The 24,125-nt window shown below is 40.3% G+C and overlaps 3 protein-coding genes across 10 annotated transcripts in view; 1 reads left to right on the forward strand and 2 right to left on the reverse strand.

The window, feature by feature from the left end:
- Window positions 1-16,959, reverse strand: part of kst (spectrin beta chain, non-erythrocytic 5 kst) — a 35,172-nt gene extending 18,213 nt beyond the window's left edge. For 5 of the 6 annotated variants that reach the window (XR_015270928.1, XM_020957023.2, XM_020957014.2 and 2 more), the window contains exon 1: window positions 842-2,336. Coding sequence is in view for 4 of the 6 variants with exons in the window: in XM_020957023.2 (XP_020812682.2) it covers window positions 842-926 (85 nt within the window). In the remaining 2 variants the exon portion in view is untranslated. Of the gene's footprint in view, window positions 1-841; window positions 2,337-16,073; window positions 16,211-16,839 lie in introns of those variants that run through there. The other variant, XM_020956997.2, reaches the window with a different exon arrangement.
- A 591-nt stretch (window positions 16,960-17,550) lies between these two features.
- On the forward strand, window positions 17,551-24,122 carry LOC110187571 (osteopetrosis-associated transmembrane protein 1). Of its 3 annotated transcripts, none has more exons than XM_086829663.1 (5): window positions 17,551-17,691; window positions 17,768-18,175; window positions 18,238-18,422; window positions 18,487-18,667; window positions 18,726-19,320. In XM_086829663.1, the coding sequence occupies exons 2-5, from the start codon at window positions 17,857-17,859 to the stop codon at window positions 19,052-19,054; spliced, it is 1,014 nt and encodes a 337-aa protein (XP_086685789.1). In that variant the 5' UTR covers window positions 17,551-17,691; window positions 17,768-17,856; the 3' UTR covers window positions 19,055-19,320. The 3 variants fall into 3 exon arrangements, with proteins under 3 accessions (XP_086685789.1, XP_020812627.2, XP_020812620.2); XM_020956968.2 differs by lacking the exon at window positions 17,551-17,691 and adding an exon at window positions 19,691-24,122 and having other exon boundaries at window positions 17,693-18,175; window positions 18,726-19,079; XM_020956961.2 differs by lacking the exon at window positions 17,551-17,691 and having other exon boundaries at window positions 17,694-18,175.
- LOC110186936 (uncharacterized) lies at window positions 19,467-22,611 on the reverse strand. The gene is made up of 2 exons (XM_020956270.2): window positions 21,994-22,611; window positions 19,467-21,933 (listed from the first exon to the last, which is right to left on the reverse strand). Exons 1-2 carry the CDS (start codon window positions 22,513-22,515, stop codon window positions 19,681-19,683), a joined length of 2,775 nt encoding a protein of 924 aa, XP_020811929.2. The 5' UTR covers window positions 22,516-22,611; the 3' UTR covers window positions 19,467-19,680.
- Window positions 24,123-24,125: the final 3 nt, after the last annotated feature.

Genomic DNA, 24,125 nt, shown 5'->3' on the forward strand with positions numbered 1-24,125 from the left:
ATTGGCTTTTAGCTTTAAGATCTTAATTGCACAAAGTTGGTTAAATATTTCAAGTTCTATTCGATTTCTTGTTCATTTTAAAAGTGTTAAATATTTATTAAATAAAACAGATATGTCTAAAGCACAAATATGTCCTTACAATCTTACAATTTTATATGTTCAAAGCTGTATTTTGTTTTCATTGTATTACTTGCCGCCGGTGGTAGCTCAAAGGGTTGAGACGACAAATTGTATTACTTATAATCAAGAAAGCAAAAAAGAAAAAATTAAATAAAAACTATGCCAATTAAAATCACCAACTATGTCTATAAGTTCATATACCCCCAATGCAAGCGTATCAGGTAGCCAAAATAGTCGCCACAAAATGATACTGCCTTGGTTCTTATCAGTCAAAAGACGAAATTACTTCATACCCATGAAAAAAATGGTTCACAGCTTTGTTACTTTTTATCAACGATTCGTTTTACGTAACTACTGGGCACGAAAAGAATGCCAAAAAAGGTTCCGGGAAACCAGAGAGCGGAAACTGCAGAAAGCGAAACTCTTGACTGATTTTTGGCACCGACCGACTGAATCCATTATTCCAGGCAGTCGCGACTCATTTGTCAAATATTTGCGGGGGCTTATCATCGTATGGCAAAAAAAAAAAATATATATATATATATAACGTCAAGTTCCACCCAAAATTGTCAGATAAGAGCAGGTTATACTTTCGCTGGGACCAATCGGAATTGTATAATGATCCCCAGGGAGTGCTTCTAGGTGTAAAAGTTCAAGTTCAAGTGGCGTGGGTGTCCTTGAACTCCATGGTAGACACCATTTCTAATAGCACTCTCCTTACCCAAAGACTGTCGCTCGTATGATATATATCTTCGATATTCATTGCGCGTAAAATTGGAGCGCCTGATGGTGTTGTTGTACTCCATGGTTTTTGATCACTGGAAATTTCGAGGGGGTTTCCACAAAAAGTGTTCGTTTGCAGCACCAAGTGCTAGCGAAACATTTAGCCAAATTTATATTCCTTAAAGATATCGTATTCGTTTTCGATCGTATTCTATTCGGAGCCAGAGTTACTGCCGGAGCACACGCCGTTTGGTCACTGAAACCACCAACCAATTTACTCTGTCCAGAGTGGGGGAAAGCTTCCTCCCCCTTTTGAGTGTGTTTATCAGATGAATTAAAGGCCAAGCCAAAAATTCTTCAACTGAGCGAGCTATGGTGAATTCCATTTATCGCTTCTAGCATTAAATTTTAACTGATAGCACCTGGGGCCGTTGCTTCTTCTCCTTCTCCTGGTCGGATCTGGCAAATCCTCTGGCAAATATTAAGCCCAGAGAGACCCTGGAGCCAATATCTTATCAGCCGATAAATCCCACATACCTCGGACATATGTTGGCAGATAGGAGGAGTTGGTATTTATAGCGGGGAATGCACTTCAATAACGAGTTATTTATGGGACCCTGTCAAGAGCCAAAAGACTAATGAATAGGCCATTAAATAAAAGCCAAATTTGATCATCCCCTTCTTTCTCTCTCTCAGACATCATTCGAAAGAGTTTTAATCTCGAAAATCCAAAACCTAGTGTCATATTGCTGTTAATAGATCGTTTATATATATATACTATGGTGTGCCGCTAGAGCTGAGGTCACCTGGAAGGCATTTGCCGCCAGTTGGCAAACAGAACACTTCGCTTGGACAAATACAAAAATCAATTAAAAAGAGGTGAAAACTAAACAATAAAAAAAAAACACAACAAAAAAATGGCAACAACAAATGGAACAGCGTGACAATAAACTTTACCATGCCGCGATAAGGTAGGTATGGTCTTATCAGGCCTCTCTGAACTCCAAACAGAACGGAAAAGGGTTCGAGTTGAACCAAGGCATAACTTTAGGCTTTACAGGAAAAAACAATTGAAATTATTTGATCTGTTAATGCCAGAAAGGAAGTTAGCTTTCTGGAGGAGAAATTGTACCACTTGAAAAATATATAAAAATGTATAATAACACCAAGCTCAACCTAGCTGTTTTTATATCTTCTTAGATATCGAACAAATATTATGATTAAAATGCCTGGGTATCAAAATCGCTGCTCAATTCCTTTACAGAAAATATCACACCAAGTGTTAGCTCATTTATACCTCATCCTGCGCAGCTGTCTTTGCCCATAAACTATTTATATAACCCCAAGTTGCCGGAAAAAAAGGAAGGCAAAGTCAGGGACAAACTGTTCTAGTAGTAGTAGTAGCTGAGGGTCGAATTCCAAACATCCTGTTTACCGAAATAAACATATAAAATCCCAGAGCACATGCGCGGCAGCTGGGAGCAGGAACGTACACAGACTCAGTGCTCCTCTTTTCTATTTTTAAACAACCCGAGTCACACTTCTCACTCATCGCAAAACACTCTAAAACATGATTTCTAAATTTTTCTTTCGGGGGTTCTCCTAGGCTCTTGATCAGATCTTAATCTTCGAGTGTTCCATATACCCCGGTTAGCTAATGAACATGGCAATAACCTACCTAAGAAATCGTGTAAAAATTTGCATAAATCAATAAACATTTAGCGCGTTTTGTATACTTAATTTTTATGGGAATTATGCAAAAAGTCTCACATATTATACGCTTGCCATCGCTGCCGCGAAACTAGAATTTAATGATACTCTTAACTTTTAGCTTTTAGCAAACTTGCCAATTTAGATAGCATCCCAAGTCGTTACCTGTTTTAATTACAATTGTGTGAGCGATTGAATATGACTGATAAAAACCCTATTTCCCTGTCATCTCTCTTTGATATTTGTCTCCGAAAATAATGAGAACTGTGTGGAACGCCCGGCAAATTAGGGAATTTGTGGCTTTGTTGTTAAAAAATTTCTATGCATAAAATTACCTCATCAGCCGGCTAAAAAAAATTAAAATTCAGTCTGTCAAAAAAGAGAAGAATACATATACGAAGTAGAATAACAAAAAACAATGTTATAAATTCTTTTGTTGTGCCTGGCATGTTAAACAATTTTAAAAATCCCAAAAAAAGAAGAGCTAAAAACTATTTTAAAGAGAAAACAGCAAAAAAATGGAAGCGATAAGAAAAAGCGACAAACTTGGGCCTAAGTTTAGAGACAATAGATCCAAACTGGAAATGATATTAGGGCGTTGCTATATTCTTAAGTCTAAAGTCGGAGAAAAATCATAGATTTATGCATGTATCCCAAAGTCAATTAATTAACATTTTTCATTCGAAAAAACGTATAACCCTCTTCAAATCTGGACTCATGGGTGTAGCTTCAATTTGGGGCGCTCTTTAAAAATGATTACCAAACATTTTGGCTGATTATTGTCTCACATATGTGTATAGAGACGATACACAAAAGCCAAAGAAATATTACATACTTCGTTTGGCTTGTCTGCGTCTTCATTGCCTTTTGCTTTTGTTGAAATCGAAATTGTTTATAGAGCTTTGGCTTGGATCGTACGTACGTGTTGGACTCTATGATGTGCCACAAGAGTTATTTGCAAAAATTAGTCAATGTTGAGCTCACTTTACCCTTTTCAAGCTCCCCCCGCTTGTCTACTCCTCGTGCTCATTGCCTTTATTATTATTTTTTGGCATTTGGTCACGCCTCCCGGAGGGGCTGTACAATATAGTATTATATACACCCGCAACCCATGTTATTTTATGATGACATCACCGTGCCTCCGAGCTAGGTTTGGTTCATTTTAAAGCCAAAAGCCCGAAATTCAATTCGTTCTTTGGGTTCTGCGCATGCGCCACCACTAGCTACCGAATTTGATGAGATTTTCTCCCCATTTCGCATTCTCTGATTGTGTCCATTTTTTCTGTTTTGTCGGTTTTGTTTATGCAAATGCCTGGAATTGATTATTTGGGGCGCCGCTTCAGCGGTTTTAACTGAATTTTTTGTTGTTGTTGTTGACTTTGGCAATGAAACTGCGTTTCAATAGATGTTTTCCAACGGTTAAGCGCTTTTCCCGAGGCTGGGAAAATTCTTTTGAGCCAAGCTGACAGGGCCCAGCTAAAAGTCCGTGGAATAGTCAAGTGATGAGATCACTCTTTCCCCAAATAGAAATCTCTGGGGACAAAAAGAATTAAGAAGACAGCAGCCACGCCAAGCTGAAGATGGTAAATTCGAATTCGCAACGGGTGTTATTCATAGATTTCAAAGATATGAGGGCGCCGGACAAATTTCTCCTTGAGCTTACTTCACTATAACCTTGCAGGGTATTATAATATTAGTCAAATATTTGAAACTTAGTGATGGAGTCATTTCCGATCCTATCAACTATATATATATTCTTAATCAGCATCATTAGTCGAATCTTTCTAGCTATCTCCGGCAGAAAATCAATGTCTTTTTGACTTAGTTATGAGTTTCTTAAATTTAGATTTGTCCAAAAAATTGTCAATAAAAAATCTCAATAAATATCAATTTAACGAATGTGAATATTGATCCTATAATTTTATGGAACACGGCAAGGGTATATACATTTTGGCATCCCGAATTTAGTTTTCTATCTTGTTTTGGCTTAATAAAAATCAATTAAAAGTGAAATTTTTCCGAACGGGGCGTTGCTAACACAACATATCTTAATTTGTAATCAATTTTAATCGATTTGTGTTGCGCGAACTAATCATGTTCTTCGAATCCCAAGAAGATTCATTAATTTTGCGATCAAAGAGGCACGCGTCTCTACTTAATTGTGGCATAATTAAGATTCGTTATGGCGGATATATAGGCCCATTAAACCAGATGGTTTCCGTAACAGATGAGGATAGACCGAGGGTCCAGGAACAACAGGTTTGATTGATTTCCTCAGATTGTTTGGGAAGTGCCAGACAATTAGAGATCTCGGGGAATTAGTGATCGAAGAGGGGCGAAAGGTGTGACTAAGTCGGTTATGTGACTGATTATCTAAAAGGCATATTTTTAGGTATTTGAAACACAGAAGTTTCATTTTATTTTTTACAGAAGTAAAACAGTGATGGTGATAAAAATAGTATTAAATCCGATTAGTCTAGCATTAAGTGATTCTTGACTATTGAATAAAATAGGTAATAACTGCAAGTTTTTGTAAGCTTTCTGTATCGCTCAAATATTGTTTTCTGTTGTTATTTTCTCTAACGGAAACAGTTCATGAAACTCGATAATTACTCTTAACCCAATCGAACAGAAATTTGATAATCTCTTATGGGAAAATATCAGACTTTCACTTGGCAGAGCGGAATGACAAAAGAAAATGTGTCGAAAGCCAAAACAAACTTTCAATGCTTTAAAATCGTTGTTCCTCAGTTCTACTCATACCAATTGTATCTATTTTGGTTGTTTTCTTTTTGTTTTGTACAAGCTGGTTTCTTTCTGATTAATTAGTTTTTTCTACCCACTTCCTACTACGGATCGCCGAAAAATATATGACTTAATCGCAAATGATTTGCATATGGGGGAGAGTGACTGAGTCCGAGGCTCAATGAAAGCCGCAACACGTGTGAATCCAAAAGTGGAGGCTTAACGTATAGTGAGTCATTGAGCAGACATTTTGGATATAGTATGTACATTGGTATATTGGCATATATCACCCATATAAATGCCCGACACTTATGACAAACACTCTCCACTCACGGCCAAGTCAAATATTTGCTTAATAATCTAACACTTACGGGGGCTTTGAAGACATTTCCGCCGCGTTTCGCAGGAAGTTTCGTAAAGTATGGAGAGCGCTATCGAAAGGGGTTTTGGTTTTAGTCTCGGTTGGGTTATTTTCCGGAGCAGAATAAGTTCAGTGGGGTAAGGTCGGTCCTATCTGTAGCAACAGCAGCAGCGGCAACCCTTCTCTCTGCGCTTTAGTTTTAATTAAAATGTACCAAAACGGCAATCAAACGATCGTCTGACAAGCAGCGAACATTTCAATTTCATTTTTACAGCCAGCGACCCGAAAATGTCACGAAAACAAAAAGAGGCCCAAGAAATATATATATAACATAACATCTAGTCATAACTCGTATCTTAAACATCTATTTGAAAAGACTTTTAATTGAAATTGAAATCATGTGAGAGACGAGACGGTAGGGGACCCTTGGGAGGGAGAACTCCATACTCTCCCTATTGAATTTTTAATTGGCTAAGCCTGAGAACCCCAACAGATCGTAGACGCACATAACAATGTTGACTCAAGTGTCGTGGCCATAAAAATGAATATAAAAATCATCATCGAACAAAATATAAATTTGTTACATTATGAAAGGGAAGCAATCCGAAAATATTTCATGACGGATAGATAGCCTTGTTGTGTAGTTTAACATTGCTGATAATGCCGATAAGTTATGGATTTTAAATGAATTTCAAACGATTTTAATGCGTTTTTTACGAGACACGAACTCTGTCGATATGGGTTTGTTATTACAAACTGTCAAAAAATAAAATAAAAATGAATAAAAATTGCATTCCGACTTCAAAAAGGCACGTTGCGCAAACCACAGACCACCAAAACCGGGCAGCGAAAAAGTCAAGTTTACAATTACACGACAAAAATTCAAATTCGATGACGTTATAAGCAAATTGGAGAATATTTTCTTTCCTTTTATTTTGCGGTTTTGTGTGCAAACATTTTATGCATAATTTATTGCCAAGTGGCTTTTTAAAGAGCGCTCGAGACAAGAGAGAAGCTTCATTCAGATAAAAATAGCAAAGAGCGATCTGTGGGAAAGGGTTATTAAGAGAGACAGAAGACATCTCTTTTGTGTTCCCTTGTAGGGTATTATAATTTTAGTCAGAAGCTTGAAACTTTATGAAGGAGTCATTTCCGACCCTATAAACTATATATATTCGTGATCAGCATCAAAAGCCTAGTCGTTTTAGCCATGTCCGGTCAAAAAATACATTTTTTACATTTTTCCGAAAATTTAAAATTTTATAAGGGGTTACATCATTAAAATTGCCAAAATTGGACAAAAAATAGATTTTTTTATATTTAAAAACTGAGTATGCAGCTTTGTTAATCTACTAAAAACTAGCATAGAACAGCTTTCCGAATTAAAATGAATAATTTTTTGGCTTAGTTATGAGTTTTTTCAAACTATGATTTTTGGGAAAAATTGTCTGTTTTTATACCTTTTTGCCTGTTTTTATAATTTCAGTCAGAAACTTTTAGCAGCATCGACAAACGCAGTATGCAGATTTGTTAGTGCTATAAAAACCTGCACAGAAAAGTTTTCCGAATCAAAATTAATGCTATTTTGGCTTAATTATGATGTTTGGAAAACCCAGATTATTTAAGAAAATTGTCTGTTTTTATACCTTTTTGCAGAGTATAGCTTCAGTCAGAAGATTAAAACGCAGTGAAGGAGTCTTTTCCGACCCTATAAACTATATATATTCGTGATCAGCATCAAAAGCCCAGTCGTTCCAGCTATGTCCGGTCAAAAAATAAATTTTTTACATTTTTTCCGAAAATGGAAAATTTTATAAGGGGTTACATCATTAAAATTGCCAAAATTTGACAAAAAATTTAATTTTTTAAATTTAAAAACTGAGTATGCAGATTTTTAAATCGATAAAAAATTAGCATAGAACTGCTTTCCGAATTAAAATTAATGATTTTTTGGCTTAGGTATGAATTTTTTAAACTTTGATTTGTTCGAAAAAATTTCATATAAAAATAATATACATATATATACATATATATAGATATACCAATTATGAATATTTGTAAAGAATAAGTAACGTTGCACATTTGTATTTGTATAGTGTAATCATCCTTTAAGGAGAGGAAAATAAACATAAATTACTTTGGAAACCTAAAAGAATAATCATTAACCCATATTTAATATAAATTGTATATTTCATTACTCCTTTTTCTCACAGATATTATTATTCACACACACTCTCTCTCCCCCAAAAAGTAACATTTATTGGTCTCCTGATATTCAGCTTGGTTATCTCTCAAATTTTACATTAATCCCCAAAGTAGATACAAAAGTATCTCAAGCATATTCGGCTATTTACCTTGCTCCCTTTCAACCAAAAAAAATGGTATATTCCTAACTGGAAAATAAGATTAAGCTACCATATTTCAAAGCTAATACCCAGATGTACCCAGAAATGTAGCTCAAAGCTACTTGGCACATTCCTCTAATTAAAGCGAGTCCCCTGGGGAATTCTCCTTCGATATCTCACTGCCGGGTGGCCGATGGAGTTGTTGGAATGCAAAACTTGTTTCTGCCCTGCGGCATATGCAAATTCCGATTCCTATTCCGCGATTCCCATTCTCAGATCGCTGATGAAGACTTCTGCTTTGCTTGTTCGCCCCGGCGTCATAATCAAAATCGTAAATATGAATAAAAAATAAAAGATATAGCTACATACATATATACAAAATAAAGATCATAAGACTTCACGCTACAATGCTAAACAGACGCAAACACATCTCTTTTCGAACGGAAACCGGTAAAAATTACAACAGCAAAAAAAGCCCAAAAAGAAGAGCAGACTTCTGGAGAATTCATTTTTAGTCTGTTTTTTGTATTTTTCGGAAAGCCGTAGCTCCACGTAGCTGTTAAAGTTCCCCCTTTTTTGCACCACTGCTTTCCGTTCGAAGCTTGTTGATTGTCTGATGTCAGCGTTAAAGTAAATATTTTCTTATTTAAGCGTGTAATTTTATTTTCAGTCGCCGGCGCACAGCACGAGAACTTAACCTTTAGGCAAGGCTCTCTCTCTGCTTTTAACAAATTTGAGTTAAAAAATAGTGTTATATAAGCGGGTCCCAAGGCTGTATTCCATCTGGTTAACGCCGCTTGCATGCAAATGTGTAAAACATTCAGATGTGACTAGTCACGACCTCAAACCGCTTGCTCATCGCTGATCACTGTTCCCAGCTAATTAATAAAGACTAGACACAACAAACACTATTCTTGGAAAGAGCCTGGATCGATTTTTTTTGTTATATTTATTACAAATAAAGTGAATAATATTAAACAAACCTGAAAACCAATTGCGAGTCTTTTACTTTTCTGTTCCCTTTACAGAATTTGTCAAAACAACTTCAAAGTAGCGAAAAAAAGGAATTACTCACACGTAATTCATAAAAAAACAACCGTTTTAATTAAACTGATTGCAAAATGTTTAAATACTTTGAAGAAAAAAGTGCAAAAATTGCACAAGAAAGAAACTTGTTTGAATCGGGGTCTCCGACACTAGAGTTCTTAAAGCTAGACTGTAATGTAATTAAGCCTGATCTATTCTCTGTGTCAGTGAGAAATAGACTCTGCTTGTGAGTCACCAGTCGAAGTTCTGACATCATGGAGCTGTTTTCATCGATTCCCTCTGCATGCGACGCATTGTGTGCATGCAATCAGTTTTTATTATCGCAGTTCGGCAGCAGTTATCACCTGGCCAAGCAGCACTATCTGCACTTTATACAGATAGCTGCGACTTCTATCTGGAAAGGTCCAAGTTCCCGAGGAGCCGTAAATATTCCAAGAATCGGCCAAAGAAAGTCATAAATTGCCTGGGACAAATTACTTTAGTCAAGTCACCTCTTTCCGTTGGCCTTCGAGGCTCCATTAGTAGCAGCAGTTGGTTGCTTTTCAGTTAGTCGCTTTGGTAATTTGCTCAAGACATTTCATTTGTGTCATCATCATCATCGGAGGATGTTGATGAGAATGGCCAAGATGGCTGGCTTTTAACTGATCGCTTAGCACAATCCACCAAATCCATGTGAAAGAACTGGAAGGCATATAACGCTCATAACATAAATAACAGCGAGCTCACGCACACACGAAAATCGGCGGAGAAAGAGGAACAATTTATAAAGTACGCCATGGAATGCTAAGTGAAAGACGAACAGAACAACTGCCAAAAGCCTCCAGCAAGGTAAGCCGCCTCGAACTGGGCTCAAATCCATACAAACAGGGCTCTGGCCAGACACTGTGAGAAACGAGAGGAAATGGCCAAGTAAAAGACCATTCTCCAAGCCTTTTAAGCCCATTAAACTGCTGTATTATTGATATTATTCCAGTTTTCAGGCCAACCAATTGGTAATAAATAACACGTTTTGAGACATAAATACACAAAAAGGTTCTAAAGTTAACTCTTCTTGTTATTATTTTTAGATACATCATAATATTTCCCTCTCTGTAATAACTTTTTGTCTTTTGACAGCCTTCACAACAGCTGGAAAGAGCGTTGGGGTCCGCTTACATTTTTTGGCATTTGTGCTTTGGCTCTGTTACGCTTTTTGATTCCGATCGATGTACGCAGCCAGGTATGCAAACCAGGGGAACCTTAAGAAGGGGCGCTCTTCTGCCATTTCAAAAACAATTTACGAGTAGCGCGCATGCGCATTGTTCTTTTGCTGTGCTCAGCTGCTGCAGGCGCATTAAAATATGGAAAATATGCAAAGAAATCAATGCCCCAGACACAAAGAGGGGGAATACTATGACCATCAACCATCAACACCTTCGGTATGGGATGTTGGCCGGCCAAAACACCGACACACAAAGCCAGCAGGCCAAGGAACCAACCGCTAGCGGCACTTTTATGGCTTCATCTCTTCCCGCTTTGTTGCTAACAACGCGATGACATCCATTAATAGTTCCCAGGAAAGCTTGGGGGCCCCCAACATATATACCCGGCCTGGTACTTTGCTTACTGGGTGTTGTACTTTGAAAGAAAGAAAGAAAGGGTACCAAAACAAAGGAGAAGCCGTAATTAAGGCAAAGAGTACGAAATTCTACCGCTTCCAGCCGTAGAATACGAAGTGCGCAAAATGTAATTAATTGCCACAGGCCCTGTCTCCTCCTCTTTGGCCAAAATGCCGATTCATATGCAGCCACAGTGCGGTTCGGAACTGTAAAACAACACAGAGATCTTCCGTCAGCGATCGTATCCATAGAGCCATGATGGAGTTATTTGGTGAGAGGAAGACCCTTCAAGAAGTGACTAGAATAATGACTTTTAAAGTCATTTGAAAACATTAAAAGCACATCTCTAACATACGATTTTATCCAAGGAATTTAAAAATGTCAATACTTAAAAATATATTTTATATCTCTTTGTAATATTTTGCACCTATTTTACTATACAAATTCTTGAAGCACTGTCCGTAGTCTAAAGAAAGAAGACTCCATTCTCACGAAGCCCCTTTGATCAACTTTTTACGTTATTTTTTGTTTATTTGACTTTGCTCCGACGCTTTGTTTGTTGATCTTTTTTTGCAAACTAATAAGCTAAATATTTTGATTGGACCCGTGGCTGCAAAATCCAGAGAAACAATGCCGAGAATCTTGAAATTTGCACGCTCACAGACACATGATTAAATTTGGCGTTGTCTTTTCGCTTTTGAGAATGGGACTTGGGGGGGAACTCTCTCGGATGATTGGCAAATTGCTCAAATTTAAGACCCGAGTCAAGGCTATATTTAATGCCTTTTTCTGTTGATGGTATTCATCTGATAAGACGCACTGTTGCTATTTCTGCGCTACTGGTGCTGGACAAACACAGTTTGTCTAACCGGAATTTCGACTGCTTCCGCTGGATAAGTCGGGTTCCATTGACTCCAAGCAGCAGCGAAGCACCCCAAACACTTGACTCCTCCTCGATTAGCCAAATTCCACAGACTGGCCAAAAGCCGACAAGCGAATAAAACACGAAAAAAGGCAACGAAAAAAGCTAGAGACAGCTTCATAATAAATAAGCTTAAATGCGAACAACCTGCTGGCAATTGTTTATGGCCCAAGTCAAAGAAACTCGAAAGCCCAAGAGTTTTGAAGCGAGTTAGAGGCGGCGATGGAGAAATTTCACTTGCCAGAAAGGAAGGCAAGAGCAAGTTTCAAGGTTGCCGGCTATAAGATAGCTCACGATCTGCGCAGATCCAAGATATAATGGCACTCAGGTGGGGCCCCAATTCGCTCTGGGATCGAAACACAATGGCAGCCATAGGTGAGCGTCAATCAAAAACATATTATAATAGTGCGAAAAAATGCCAGGTTCAAAGTTTTACCACAAAGCTAGATTGGCAAACAAATTTTGGAGTGATCTGTCAATTCCAATACTTTTTTATCCGAGATTAGAAGCGTTTTTGAAGTTTCTTTACTTGGAAGTTATTGTAAAACTTTTATTAAATAAAAATTTCAAGTTGAAATGGTAGAAGTAAATAGATGTAACATATAATAATAAACCACCTACTAGTATAAGCCTAGAAATTCTCAACCGCAAACTTAATTATGACGTACGAACGATCTTGCACTTTGAACTTTAGCCAGAAGTGATCACTAATCACAAGGCAACAAAGTAACAACTAAAATTCCACAACGTTCCCATGAAAATAAATAATTTCCCTCTGAAACTTTATGTGTGGGCACATTTCCTGCGTTATTTATTGTTGTGCCGGGGTACCGCTGGTGATAAGCTTCTTCTGGGCAGATTTTGTTGTGGTTTTATTTTGGCCACATGCAACTGAAAGGCGACTCTGACTTACAAAATACTAAAATAAAAATCAGAAAAAAAGAAAGCAAACTTCGAGTGCGAGTACAAAATACAAGACGAGAGGAAAACCAGTTCCAGAGCAAGTTTACTTGTGTTGTTGCGACGGCGGCTTGGCTCTTATAGCCTTGAATGTGCATTTCACGTTGTCGCTGGTTTTCAGTTTTCAGTTTTCGGTTTTTGGCGCGCGCTCAGGAAAACATAAAAAAAAACTGGTTAAAGCCAGCCAACCAGAGTTGGCCAACATTTTCCCAAAGCTCCCCGAACACATAAACAAACAAAAAAAAACCACAAAGTGATAGACAAGTGAAATGAGCAGCCAAAGAGAGCGAAAAATTCTGTAGTCTCTAGTTCCCTAGCGGTGTTTTATTTTGCACACAACTTACGGTTATTTTCTAATTACTTTCCAAGCTATTTGCATGCACTGAAAAATACTTTTAATTTATGCCTGAGAGTTAATTTGTAATTAAAAAACACACATTATGATACTCATTAGCAATATTTCTTAAAATGGGATATATTATCAAGTTTTTTTGCTTGAATTTTGTTTTCTGCATTTACTTTTAAAAAGTTCAGAGAATAACATTTCTCATTTTCTATCAATAAAAACGGAAATGTCAAAATAAAAATAACTTTGATTATAAAAAAAAGCCATCGTTATATTGTATGCCATGTCAACTCCCCTTGCCTTTAATATAAATTATTTCCTATCATATTACGAATGACTTATGATCGATTTTGAGTTTCTATACTGGTTAAAATACAATATTAATCAAAGTATTTGATTTCATTTGATTTCTTGTAATTCTTGTGGTTGTAAGATAATACTTAGCATTAACCAATTGAAACAAGATGAGATCAGTCTAAATACATAAATAGCAATCAGTCAATAATTAATTAGACCACTTGAAAAAAATGAAATAATTTCCTTAACAAAAAAAACCTCGGGATTATCATTAAACCCATCATTCAAACTGATCGTGTCAGGCAGCATTTTGTTGCCAAAGGGGGTTCTCCTCCGATCGCTGGTCTTATCAATTTGGCAAGTGACATACGTTATTTTTAATGTTTTCTGAATAGATTATTTACAATCAATGATGTTGGACTTGCACCCACAGATAAGCACAAAATGGGTTAAGCAATATTGAATAATATTGCATGTAATTGACAATGTCAACGGAAACAGATCGGAAGAAGGCGGTCGTATATAGCGGAGCAGTCTGAAGAACCGAGTCCGAGTTCAGCAAGTCAATTGCCATTAAACTGGGACGAATGGAATTTTATTTAATTAGGGGTAATTGCAACTCCCCCCAGAACGCTTGCACTTGAGCAATTACTGCAATTAGGCTAAAGTTTTTATCTTTACGACTCAGTCCCTTTGATTTGATGTCCACTCGAGAATGTTGAAGATATAGGAAAATTGGTAAGAAATTTTGTATCATTTCACAGATTTTATAACTTTTATAAATTCTGATACAATGCAATCGAAAAATTACCCAATGCTCCAATTTCACTAAAAATTCTTCCTATCGAAAGTTCAAGCTAATAAGGTTCGACTGTAAATGCTTCATAAATGCTGACACAGCGATAACACTACTCATTTCGGGTTAAAAATCACCAAAAAGTGGTTCTAAATTTGCTTTTTTGTGGCTTTGATTGATGGGCGGGCGGTGCGGTGTGTTCCGAAAATAAAGCCGTGATTGATTGGCTCTTTGGCTGATTTTGAATGGGATTATATGCATAGTTTACACTGACCAACAAAAAGGGAAAGGGAACTTTAAAATCAAATAAAAAGTACAGCGCACAAATTGCGCAAAATGCCAAAGAACGAACGCCACACCAGCTCCAATCAGACGGCAAACAGCTCCAGTAAGAGCCAGCTGCAGTGCAGACATCTAATTGCCTCGAAAGGGTGAAACAGCAACAACAAAGCGCCGAGTTATAAACATAAGCGCATGTGCATTTGTATATTTTGTATACTTTGTGTGTATGTTGTGTGTGGGGGAATGTACATAAAAAAATATTCAAAAATGGACCAACTGGGTCTCTCCTCATTCCCAATAGGAATTGTATTTCGCCTGCAGTTTGACAGCCACTGGACGAGTGTGTGTTGCCGTTCTTGCACTTTTCCTGCCGCGATCGGCATCTGTTTACACTTGCACAAACACTTGGGGTCGAAATACTAGTATCTTGTTTTATAAAATATTTTTAATGAATTATATTTGGCAGATTAGAGTGAGGGAAATAGGGAGAAGGACGATTACTTTATAAAAAAAAACTGGAAATAATGCTATTTCATAATTTAACAAAAATTTAATGTAATTTTTGTAATTTATAAATTTGTAAAAGCGCTATCAGATTTATTGAAAACTGTTATTTACAAGAATTGAAAACTATAAGATTTATTTATTTATCAACTGTTTGCATTCATTTTAAATACAATATTTAATCAATTAAATGCAGTTTTTTAGTGTGATTATCGTGGTGAACACAATTGTAGGCGAGATGCCGCATTGGGGGCGTCGGCATCGCCCCTCCTTTTACATCTCCTCCACCTCCTCTGCCGTCTGCACTCTTTTCTCCTTTCTCTCAACTTGGCCTTGTTGCACTTCTTGCTGTTTGCTGCTGGCCTCTCGGTTGACCCGTTAAGTGTAATTGAATTTAAACGGCAATTGTCTTGGCGAATGCAATAAATGCATTTTGCGTTGTGCAAATCACATTCACGCTCAGTGGCTCTCAAACTGCGGCTTAACGGTGCTGCAGAATGCCTAATGAGCGAGGGGGACGACGAACGGTAGAGCGGGACAGCAACTGCCGAAGCGGAATGCGGTTTAAAAATAAACCAAGCCCAGAGCGAGACAGCGAGACTGCGGGAGTAAGAGCGAAGGGGGTCCGAGCGCGAGAGGGGAAAGCGCGAAGCCAAAACGTGCTTTGGCTTAGACCCTATTTAGCCTAGTTTACCAGAAATACTACAGACACTGGCCGAAGACGAAGAGAGCCAGGCTCAGAGACACCTGTGTTGTGCCAAAAAGAGAGAGAGAGAGAGGGTCTTCCCCCCTCGTTATGCTAATTTACAACCCAACTACAGGCGTAATTCTGTAATGAAAACTATTAAGTGAAGCTATTTGAATACTTGATTGCTTTAAGAAAAGTAATATAAAATAATATTTGAAAGAATTTCGGCCAATCTGATATCTGTTTTCCGAAATGTTAGTTTCTACTGCCCCCAAAACTAGTTTCCACCTAGGCAAGTTGGACTGTATAACTTGTATGGACTGACTGTCTGACAGGTTGGCAATTTTACGACCTGTTCGCACGCAACCAGGGAACTGCAGGGTGGAGGATCTTCCCGATCGGGACTGGGAAGACCCTTCTTTTACCGCATACAGTTTCACAGATTCGGGAACCCTAGCGATTATGCAACACCTTGCACCTCTAGCCGGGCTTTTATTATTATTGGCTTACTATATGTGGAGCATCGGACCGTAAAACGTCCGCAATTCTGTTTTACGATCTCTTCCACACGCCATTCCCATTCCCGCTTCCAGTTCCAGTTACTGTATAATTCCGGTTTTAGGACTCACCTTTGACAGCCTCGTAGTATCCCAAATCCAGCGTGAATGATTTACGTTGCTATCCTGGCACTAGCAAAAATATATTATCTAGTGTATCCCCAGCGTGGATCACGGCGACGGCGGCTTCTCTTCTTCGGCTTTAGCTGCTGCAATTAACATAAATTCCCGTATTTATTTGTTTTTTCGTTTACGATTTTCACTACGATCTCTCTCCCACTTCTCTTATTCGCGGCACTCACACGCACTCGCACACAAACAAGCGAAAGATGCAGAGGAGACGCGTAAAACCACGAAGATGGATATAAAAATGAACCAACGCGAACACGAGGATGAGGAGGAATAGAAACGGGAGAGGAGCCGTAGGTGGGGCAGGGGGGGTGGAGCGAGATCAGTAAAACCGGAAAGTTGTTTTTGTTGCTCTGCCATAAGCGGCGGTCTTGTTGTTGTCTCTCTTTTAGTTATACTTTTTAGGAAAAGAAAACGCCGAAAAAAGTGTTAAGAACTCACGAAAATCCACGGCTTTGGATTCAGATTCTGTTTTAATTTATGCCAGGAATTTTTGTCACTTGTTTGGCTGACCTTAATAACACATTCCAATGCACACACGCACACAAACAGCTCGCAAAAACCAGCTTTTTCGTTTTCCTCTTACTTGGTTCGTATCTCGGTTTTTTTGGGATCAGTAATTAGAAAGAGCCGGCGCAGCAACAGTTCTAATTAGACAAACTAGAGCAACAACAAGGGCTTGGGTACTAAGGGAGAGAGATGGAATTACGTTTTACTCAATGGCTCAGTTGTTTTTTTGCGCGGCGCTTCTTAATTTTTTCGTTGTTAGCGGTTTGGATTTTGGTATTGTTTAGCGCGCGTCTTGTCGCTTTGCCGATTTTTTTGATTTGTTGAAAAATGATCAATTTCCAACCTACCGATATTTTTGTTGGTATTTTTTATACTGTGTTTCTGGTCACTCTGAATTTCTACGCTGTTACTTAACATTTTACACTTTACGCGTCAAGATAAAATTTTACACATTTACGTTTACAGATACATGAAATTGGCAAATAGTTTAATTTATTTATTTGTTTAATGTAGTATGCTGCTTTGTTTAAAACTAGCATAGAACATAGAACTTTCCGAATTGAATTTATTGCTTTTTCGGCATAGTTGTGAGTCTTTGAAAATTAGATTTGTCGAACAATTTTTCTCACTAAAGAATATACAAAAAAATGCATTCAAATTATATCGGTTTTAGGTTAGAATTTAACTAGAAAATAATTCCGCACTTCAAAATACTATAATTACATAAAATAATGAATAATAGAATAATAAAATAATTATGGAAAGGCACCAAATTTCTAAACAACACAAGAGTGTTATTGTTTGGACTTCGGATGAATTCCCATGAATTTTTTATATCCAAAACTGGTTATTCTCATTTCAGTCAGAAGCTAAAAACACACCGAAGTAGTTATTTCCGACCCTATAAATATATATTCTTGATCAGCATAAAAAACAGTGTCGATATAGATTACTCCGGACGAAAACGTTTTTTTTTTAACTTTGGCCAAAATTTGAATAAACGATAAGGGGTTACATCATTCATATTGAACATTTTAACATGTTAAACTAAGTATGCATATTTGTTAAGCTTATAAAAACTAGCACAGAACAGTTTTGAGTTTATTTTTAATTTGATTTGTTGTTAGGCTGCACCAGCGTGACTCACGCGAGGAAAATCTCTTCACGGTGTCATCCCTAGTTCTCCTCTTCTTTCTGAAAAATACAAACCGAAAACATGAAGAATCTTTTTATTTTTGTTTTTCTAATGTTTACCCTCGTACTTTGTGGCCAATGCAATGGAGAGGTCTGTAAGAAGTTGCTGGGCGATTTGGGCGAAGGGCAGATGCATTTCATCTACTGTGCCACCACCAAGTCTGTGCCCGTGAATCTGTGCGTTGGATGCGACCTGGAGTACCACAATATTGTCGGCCTCTACAATAATCTCATGAAGAACGAGAACTGTTCCAAGCGCTACCTTGATTCGGACCGCATCAACATTGTGCCCACCACGCAGGGCATCCTCACGAATCTCTGGCAAAAGGCAAACTGCGATGGTAAGTGGTATTTTAAAAAGGGGATTCCCAAATATCTCACAGATGTTCCGTTTCCCCACCAGATTGTGCAAGGGACAATAACTCGAAAAGGTATGATAATTACTCTACCATATTCGATTCCTGCTTGACCAGGAATAAGGACAACGTGTGTATGGCCTGCAAGCTGGACTACCTCAACTTGAATACCTTTTACAAGAACATGGAAAAGGCAAGCAAGGGCCAAGTATGCTTTGATCTGCAGGATAATGTGAGTATTTTACAGGGCAAGTTATGATTTGGTCTTACTAGAAAATCCTTTAATGGCATTCCAGATGAACCGTACTCGCCTCAACTGGTCCAAGACCCTGAAATGCTGCCAGCGGGAAAGCAAGTTGGAAAACTTTTTGATCGCCGTGGCCGTGGTTGTTCTCCTGCCCATTTTCACCTTTTATGTTACGGCAATTGTGGTGACCAAGCGCCGGGAAGCCAACCATGGTTTGCTCAACGAGCAGGGTAAGCCAGGACATCCTTATACAGTTGAGAAAGTAACTACTAAGATACCTCTTTGTAGAACCCGAGTTGGATGCTCCTTCCACTGCAACAATTATTAGCGCTGCTGTGCTGTCCACTCGCAGTGTCGATACCGCTGAAGTCTTGGCCACAACGGAGAAGATAGCCAATGTGCTGAATCAAGCCCGTGTTGATCTCTCTGATGATTCCAGCAACGATGAGAGACCGAATTCGAGAAAGAAGAAAGCAACTCGTCCCGTCTTGAAATTTGATTCTTCCAGCGACGACGACGAGCAATTGAGATCGAAAGTGTTGCCCACAGGGACTACTGGTCAGGAATCGGATTACTCCAGTGATGATGAACCTCTGGTGAAACCCAAAAGAGCCTAAGGAAACCAAAGAAAGGCTCTTGATGGTAAGATGAAATCAAAGGAATATCTTGCCTTTCAGGCTTAAAAAGCAAAAGTAATTTAATGAAAAATATTCCTATTACGAGGAATTCAATTTCTTACATCTCTGCTCATTACTATATTTAAGGGAACAACTTCTCCTACTCTCAAGTTGAGATATTTTTCTATATAACAAATCCATAAGCCATATAATATATACATATGTGATAACACAATAAAGTACGAAACATTTTATATATTTATAAACAGAAGAAGCTTCAATGTAGGCAAATTTCTTGTGAACGTCGAACAGCATTGCCAAGCCAATGCCAATCAGGATCCTGAAGATAGGCATGGGCTTAGGGAGTGGAGAATTCGATTTCTTATTTTTTGAATGCTAAACTTCTGCCCAATTTTCATGTAGCATTTTGTATGCCCTTTATTTATTGGCAAGTTACCATTGCGCCTAAATCTAATTATATGCGAAAGAAGATCAGGGTCATCAACAACTTGGCAAGGGCCCTTCCACCGTTTTTAGGGTTCTAGCTTACGATCTATGCTCTTAATTAGATTATTAATTAGATAACAAATTAACAATGGAAATGCATTAACCGTAATTCGTTCCGTTTATCCGTAGGGAGCATAGAGGTTGCCATGGGTGGAGCTCGTCTGGTAGTGAACCAAACTCCCATGGGTCTGCTGGGCCGGCTGGTAGTACGCCTGATGGTGATACAACGAAGGTGGCGCCGGCTCGTTTACCTGAATCTGGTGGTAATTGGTGATGGGTTCATGTTCCACCACCTCGCGCACCGTCTGGAATGGATGATTCACCACAATGCGACGCTTGTGGAAGGTCTCGCTGGTGGCTGCCGCATCGGTGGGCGCAGCCGTGGCGGCTATTACCCGCTCATTGGGCTTCAGGTGGCCAGCTCCGCCATTCACGGTCACGTCCACATCCACGGGCTGGGCCTTCGTCTGAGAGGGCGTAGCCTGAGTGGCAGTAACTTCGGAATTGGGTGCTTCTACCAGACGCTCGGATTTCTGCTCTCGCATCTCCGCCGATCTCTGCTGCTGCTGCTGGCTCCTATCGCAGTCCGGGGCGATGGTGGAGGAAACCATAAGGGGCTTCTGTGCTTCGCTGGCTATTTGGATTTGGATGTGAGTGTTCGCCGGTGAGTCGTTTTCCTTTTTGAGCTCTTCTCTGGGCGCTTCTTTGGGCGCCTCAACTAATCTAGAAGACTTGCTGTCCGGACTGAATCTCATCTGGGAGTAGGGAGCACTGTAGTCCAGCTCTTCAGCAACTCTCTGCCTCGAGGGCTGACTGTAGTAGGCCCTGGGAGCTGGAGTCTTGGCATATACCACCGTAGCTCCCACATGATTGCGCAGATAGGGCTTGATCTCTGTAACCTGAGCAGGCACCTCCTGGATGCGCCTCTCCTTGAGCGGAGTCTGGCGACTACGCCCCAGGTAGATGTTGTGCTGCGACGGCGGCAGATGGATCTTGTGTTCATGCTTAATGATCTGAGTGGGTCGCTCCTCCTCCTCCGCATCGGCCAGCTCCAACCTAGCGGGCTTGGCGTCCAAACTGCCGGCATTCACATTGGGCAAGTACTCGCCGGAGAAGTAGTCATCGTCCTCGGCATACTTCTGACGATTGAAGTTATTGTTCCTCGGCTGATAAACCCTCTGGCCACGGGGATACTGCTCCTGCTCCTGTTCCGGCCGCTGAATCATATTGGGTGTGAGGTGCTTGGCGTTGATCTTCAAGGGATTACCACTGGCATCCACCGCCGAGACGGAGACGGATGAGGAGCCGCTACCCCCTTGGCGGCCATCGGTTACATCTCCCAGGGACTGCGGTTGCTGCAAACGTGACTCCACATACTCATCCTTGGGCGCCTGATCATAGGAGGGCATAGTGGTTACGCTGGAACCCACTGTGGTGGCCTGCTGATCCTTGCCGGCAGGGGCTGAGTCGTAGGATGGCCGATACTCCTGGCCACCGTTGTTATTGTAGCTCTGCGTCTGAACCTGACCAGTGTTGTAGGCGGCAGCTACCGCGGGATGGGGATGTCCTAGAGGAAGCAGAGTCTCTCCCTTGGGAATCTTGGCCACTGGATGCTCAAGCTCCACAACCAGAGTGCCCGCCGGCTTGATCACCACCCGTTCTTCGATGTCATAGAACTCCTTCTGGATGGCCGGATGACGAACCTCGTACTTCTTGGCTTTTAGAGCGGGCTGGACAATCTGGATGGTTTTCGTGACCAGCGGACGTTGAGGCGGCGTGTAGCTCCGTGGAGGAGCCGGTGGCAGGTAGCCAGAGCCGCCTTGGTAGCCCGACTGCTCGCTGTAGTCATCGTAGCCCTGGCCATCGTCCACCTCTGGCGGATATTGATCCTGGTAGTCCACCTCCGGCGCATCATCGTAGCTATAGCCACTCTGATCGTAGCTGGGACGATTATAGCTGGTGGCGGGACTGAAACCCACCGAGGTATCGTATCCCGAAGCAGGTTCAGCGGGAAGAGAAGGCGCTGCGGCAGCCGGAACGGAACTGGATGAAGACGATGAGGAGGAAGAAGAGGAGGAGGAGCTGCCACCGCCTGAAGAAGATGAACTGGAACTCACAGCTGGTGCTTGAACGGGAGCCTGGGCTGGTTCATAGATGGGCTTGCTATCAGGAGCCACCTCCACTTTGGCACTTTGACCTTGAGTGGAAAGAGGAGCAGCCACCTGGCGCTCGAACATGCGCAGCTGCTGGGATCGATGACTGCCTCCAATTGAGACCAACTTCTGGGGAGCAGCCTCCACGTCCACAGAGGAAGTTACCCCCGAGCTGGACTGTGTGTAGCGCTGCGGTGCGGGATTCGAGGACTCGTAGACCTGGAAAGAGTGGTTGCTTTGTTACTTTACCTTATCTTACGTTTTCAATCCTAGACTCACCGTCTCCACAGTGGGTCCATGGCTATGGTAGGACTGGATGTAGCGCTCGAACTCCTGATTCTGGCGCAGCTGCTGGTTACGCTGTCGGAACTGACCGCTGTGAGGACTCGGCTGTGGTGGCTGTTGGTGGAGCGAGGGTCGGCGATTGTGGTTCCGGCGACGAGGCAGTCGACCATTCTTGGACATCGGCGGCTGACCCTGAACCGGGGGCTGCAGACCTAGTCCTTGGCGGGGCGAGAGCTGTTGAGGTTGCTGCTGCTGCTGCTGTTGCTGGTTTTGTGTCATCTGCTGCTGGGACTGTAGTTGCTGCTGCTGCTGCTGTCGCTCCTGGATGCGCTGAAACTGCTGATCCTCTTCCCGCTGCGGACCTGCTCTCAGTTCCGCCGGAGCACGGCCACCTTCCAAGTAGTTAACATCCGCCGGATTCGTGGCCGGTTGCTGGGCAATCGAGATGTTGACATGGGTGGCGGCATTAGCCTGACTACAGGCCACCAGCAGGACCACCAGCAGTCCTCGCATCATCCTGATTCAGATCCTGTGATTTTGTCCAATCCGAAAGCCAAGTCCAATCACTGCTGACAACCACCAACACCGAAGCTCACTGCTGTCTGATCGATCGGCGGATTGTGCCCCGCATATTTATACGGATTTTCAGGTGGAATTGCGGGAGCGATCGCCATCGCGATCAGTGTCAAAGTCAACGGCAGCAGTCATAGGAATAGCAATAGCCACAATACAGGTGTCTAGAGCTGACCTGGCCCAAACTGTTTAGGGATGAGTCTCTCAGATGCTTGCCCCAGTTATACAATTAAAGGCATTCGACGACCTGGCGATGGAGCGATCGCATTTGATCGATGATGCATTCAACAAATTGCTGTCATCGCTTCACACTTGTGTGGCACGCACCAACAGTGGGAGAAAAAATGGTGGCTAAAAGAATTTGTCAAAAAAAGTTATAATGAAAAATTTCGATTTCAAGACTCTTCCAGAGAATAATAATCAGTGAATGGGTCATTTCCGACCCTATAAATCATATATATTTTGATCAGCATCAACAGCCGAATCGATATAGACATGTCCGGTCAAAACAAAATTTTTTTAAATTTTTTCCCAAAATTTCAAAAAATGATAAGGGGTTACATCGTTAAAATTGTCAAAAATTGATAAAAAATTGAGTTCTTACAATTTTAATACTCACTATACAGATTTGTTATCCTTATAAAAACTAGCACAGAACCGCTCTCCGAATTGAAATTAATGCATTTTTGACTTAGTTATGATCTATTGGACTTTCCAATGGCTAAGTGCAATGATATAATGACTTCAGCTTCCCAAAGTTGGCTTCCTTTCTTGTTAATAGTTTATACATAATTTAGGTAAATAGGTTCGGTTTTTGAATCCCTAAGCGAGCTCTACATGACCGTTACAGCTTTTGGGATATATTTTTATTCCTTCGAGGGGATTTTCAGTGAATGTTTGTATTTAAAAAATTACGAAATATTAGTATAATTTAAATTGAAACCCATTTAACTAGTTCTAGTATAAAGAAACTCATTCTCGAATCTCAGAATTTAGATTCACATTATTTTTTGCGACTGATACAAATAGCAACTCCGAATTTCGATAGCATCCCGTAATTGGTCAGTTCAGCATTTTCATCTAATTGTCGGAAGGTCAGAGTTGCGCTGATCTGTTGTCAACTCGTTTGAACTTGAAATCCGAACCGAGAGACGTTGAACCGCTGGGAGGAGCTTCAGATATCGGTCCCCGAATGGAAATCACTTTTTGGGGGTGCTGCTGCTGGTCAGGCAAATTTGCGCAATCGAAGTTATTTTGGCGAAGACCAGTGAGTGCTCGGATTCGAAAAGGTTAATGTGAAGTAATTCGGTTTTACGTTTACGGACTGCTGCAGATTTGCAATTTTACCATGGCTAAAATCAAAGTCAAGTGTGGCTTAAAATACTAAGTAGGAAAGGGAGAAAGTGAAACTGGAGGCCTCTGGTTATTTGTTTTAATTATAAACCAAGGTCGTTGCTGTGTATGGCTTGAAAAGGCAACAAAACTAATTGATCTAGGTCCTTAGTTTGTGTTTAATTTTAAATAAATACCTTACATTTGGAAAACATCAAGAT

The sequence above is a fragment of the Drosophila serrata genome, unplaced genomic scaffold, assembly GCF_035046125.1.
Source record: "Drosophila serrata isolate PLE 108 unplaced genomic scaffold, ASM3504612v1 contig_217, whole genome shotgun sequence".
In the NCBI taxonomy this organism is placed as follows: Eukaryota; Metazoa; Arthropoda; class Insecta; order Diptera; family Drosophilidae; genus Drosophila; species Drosophila serrata.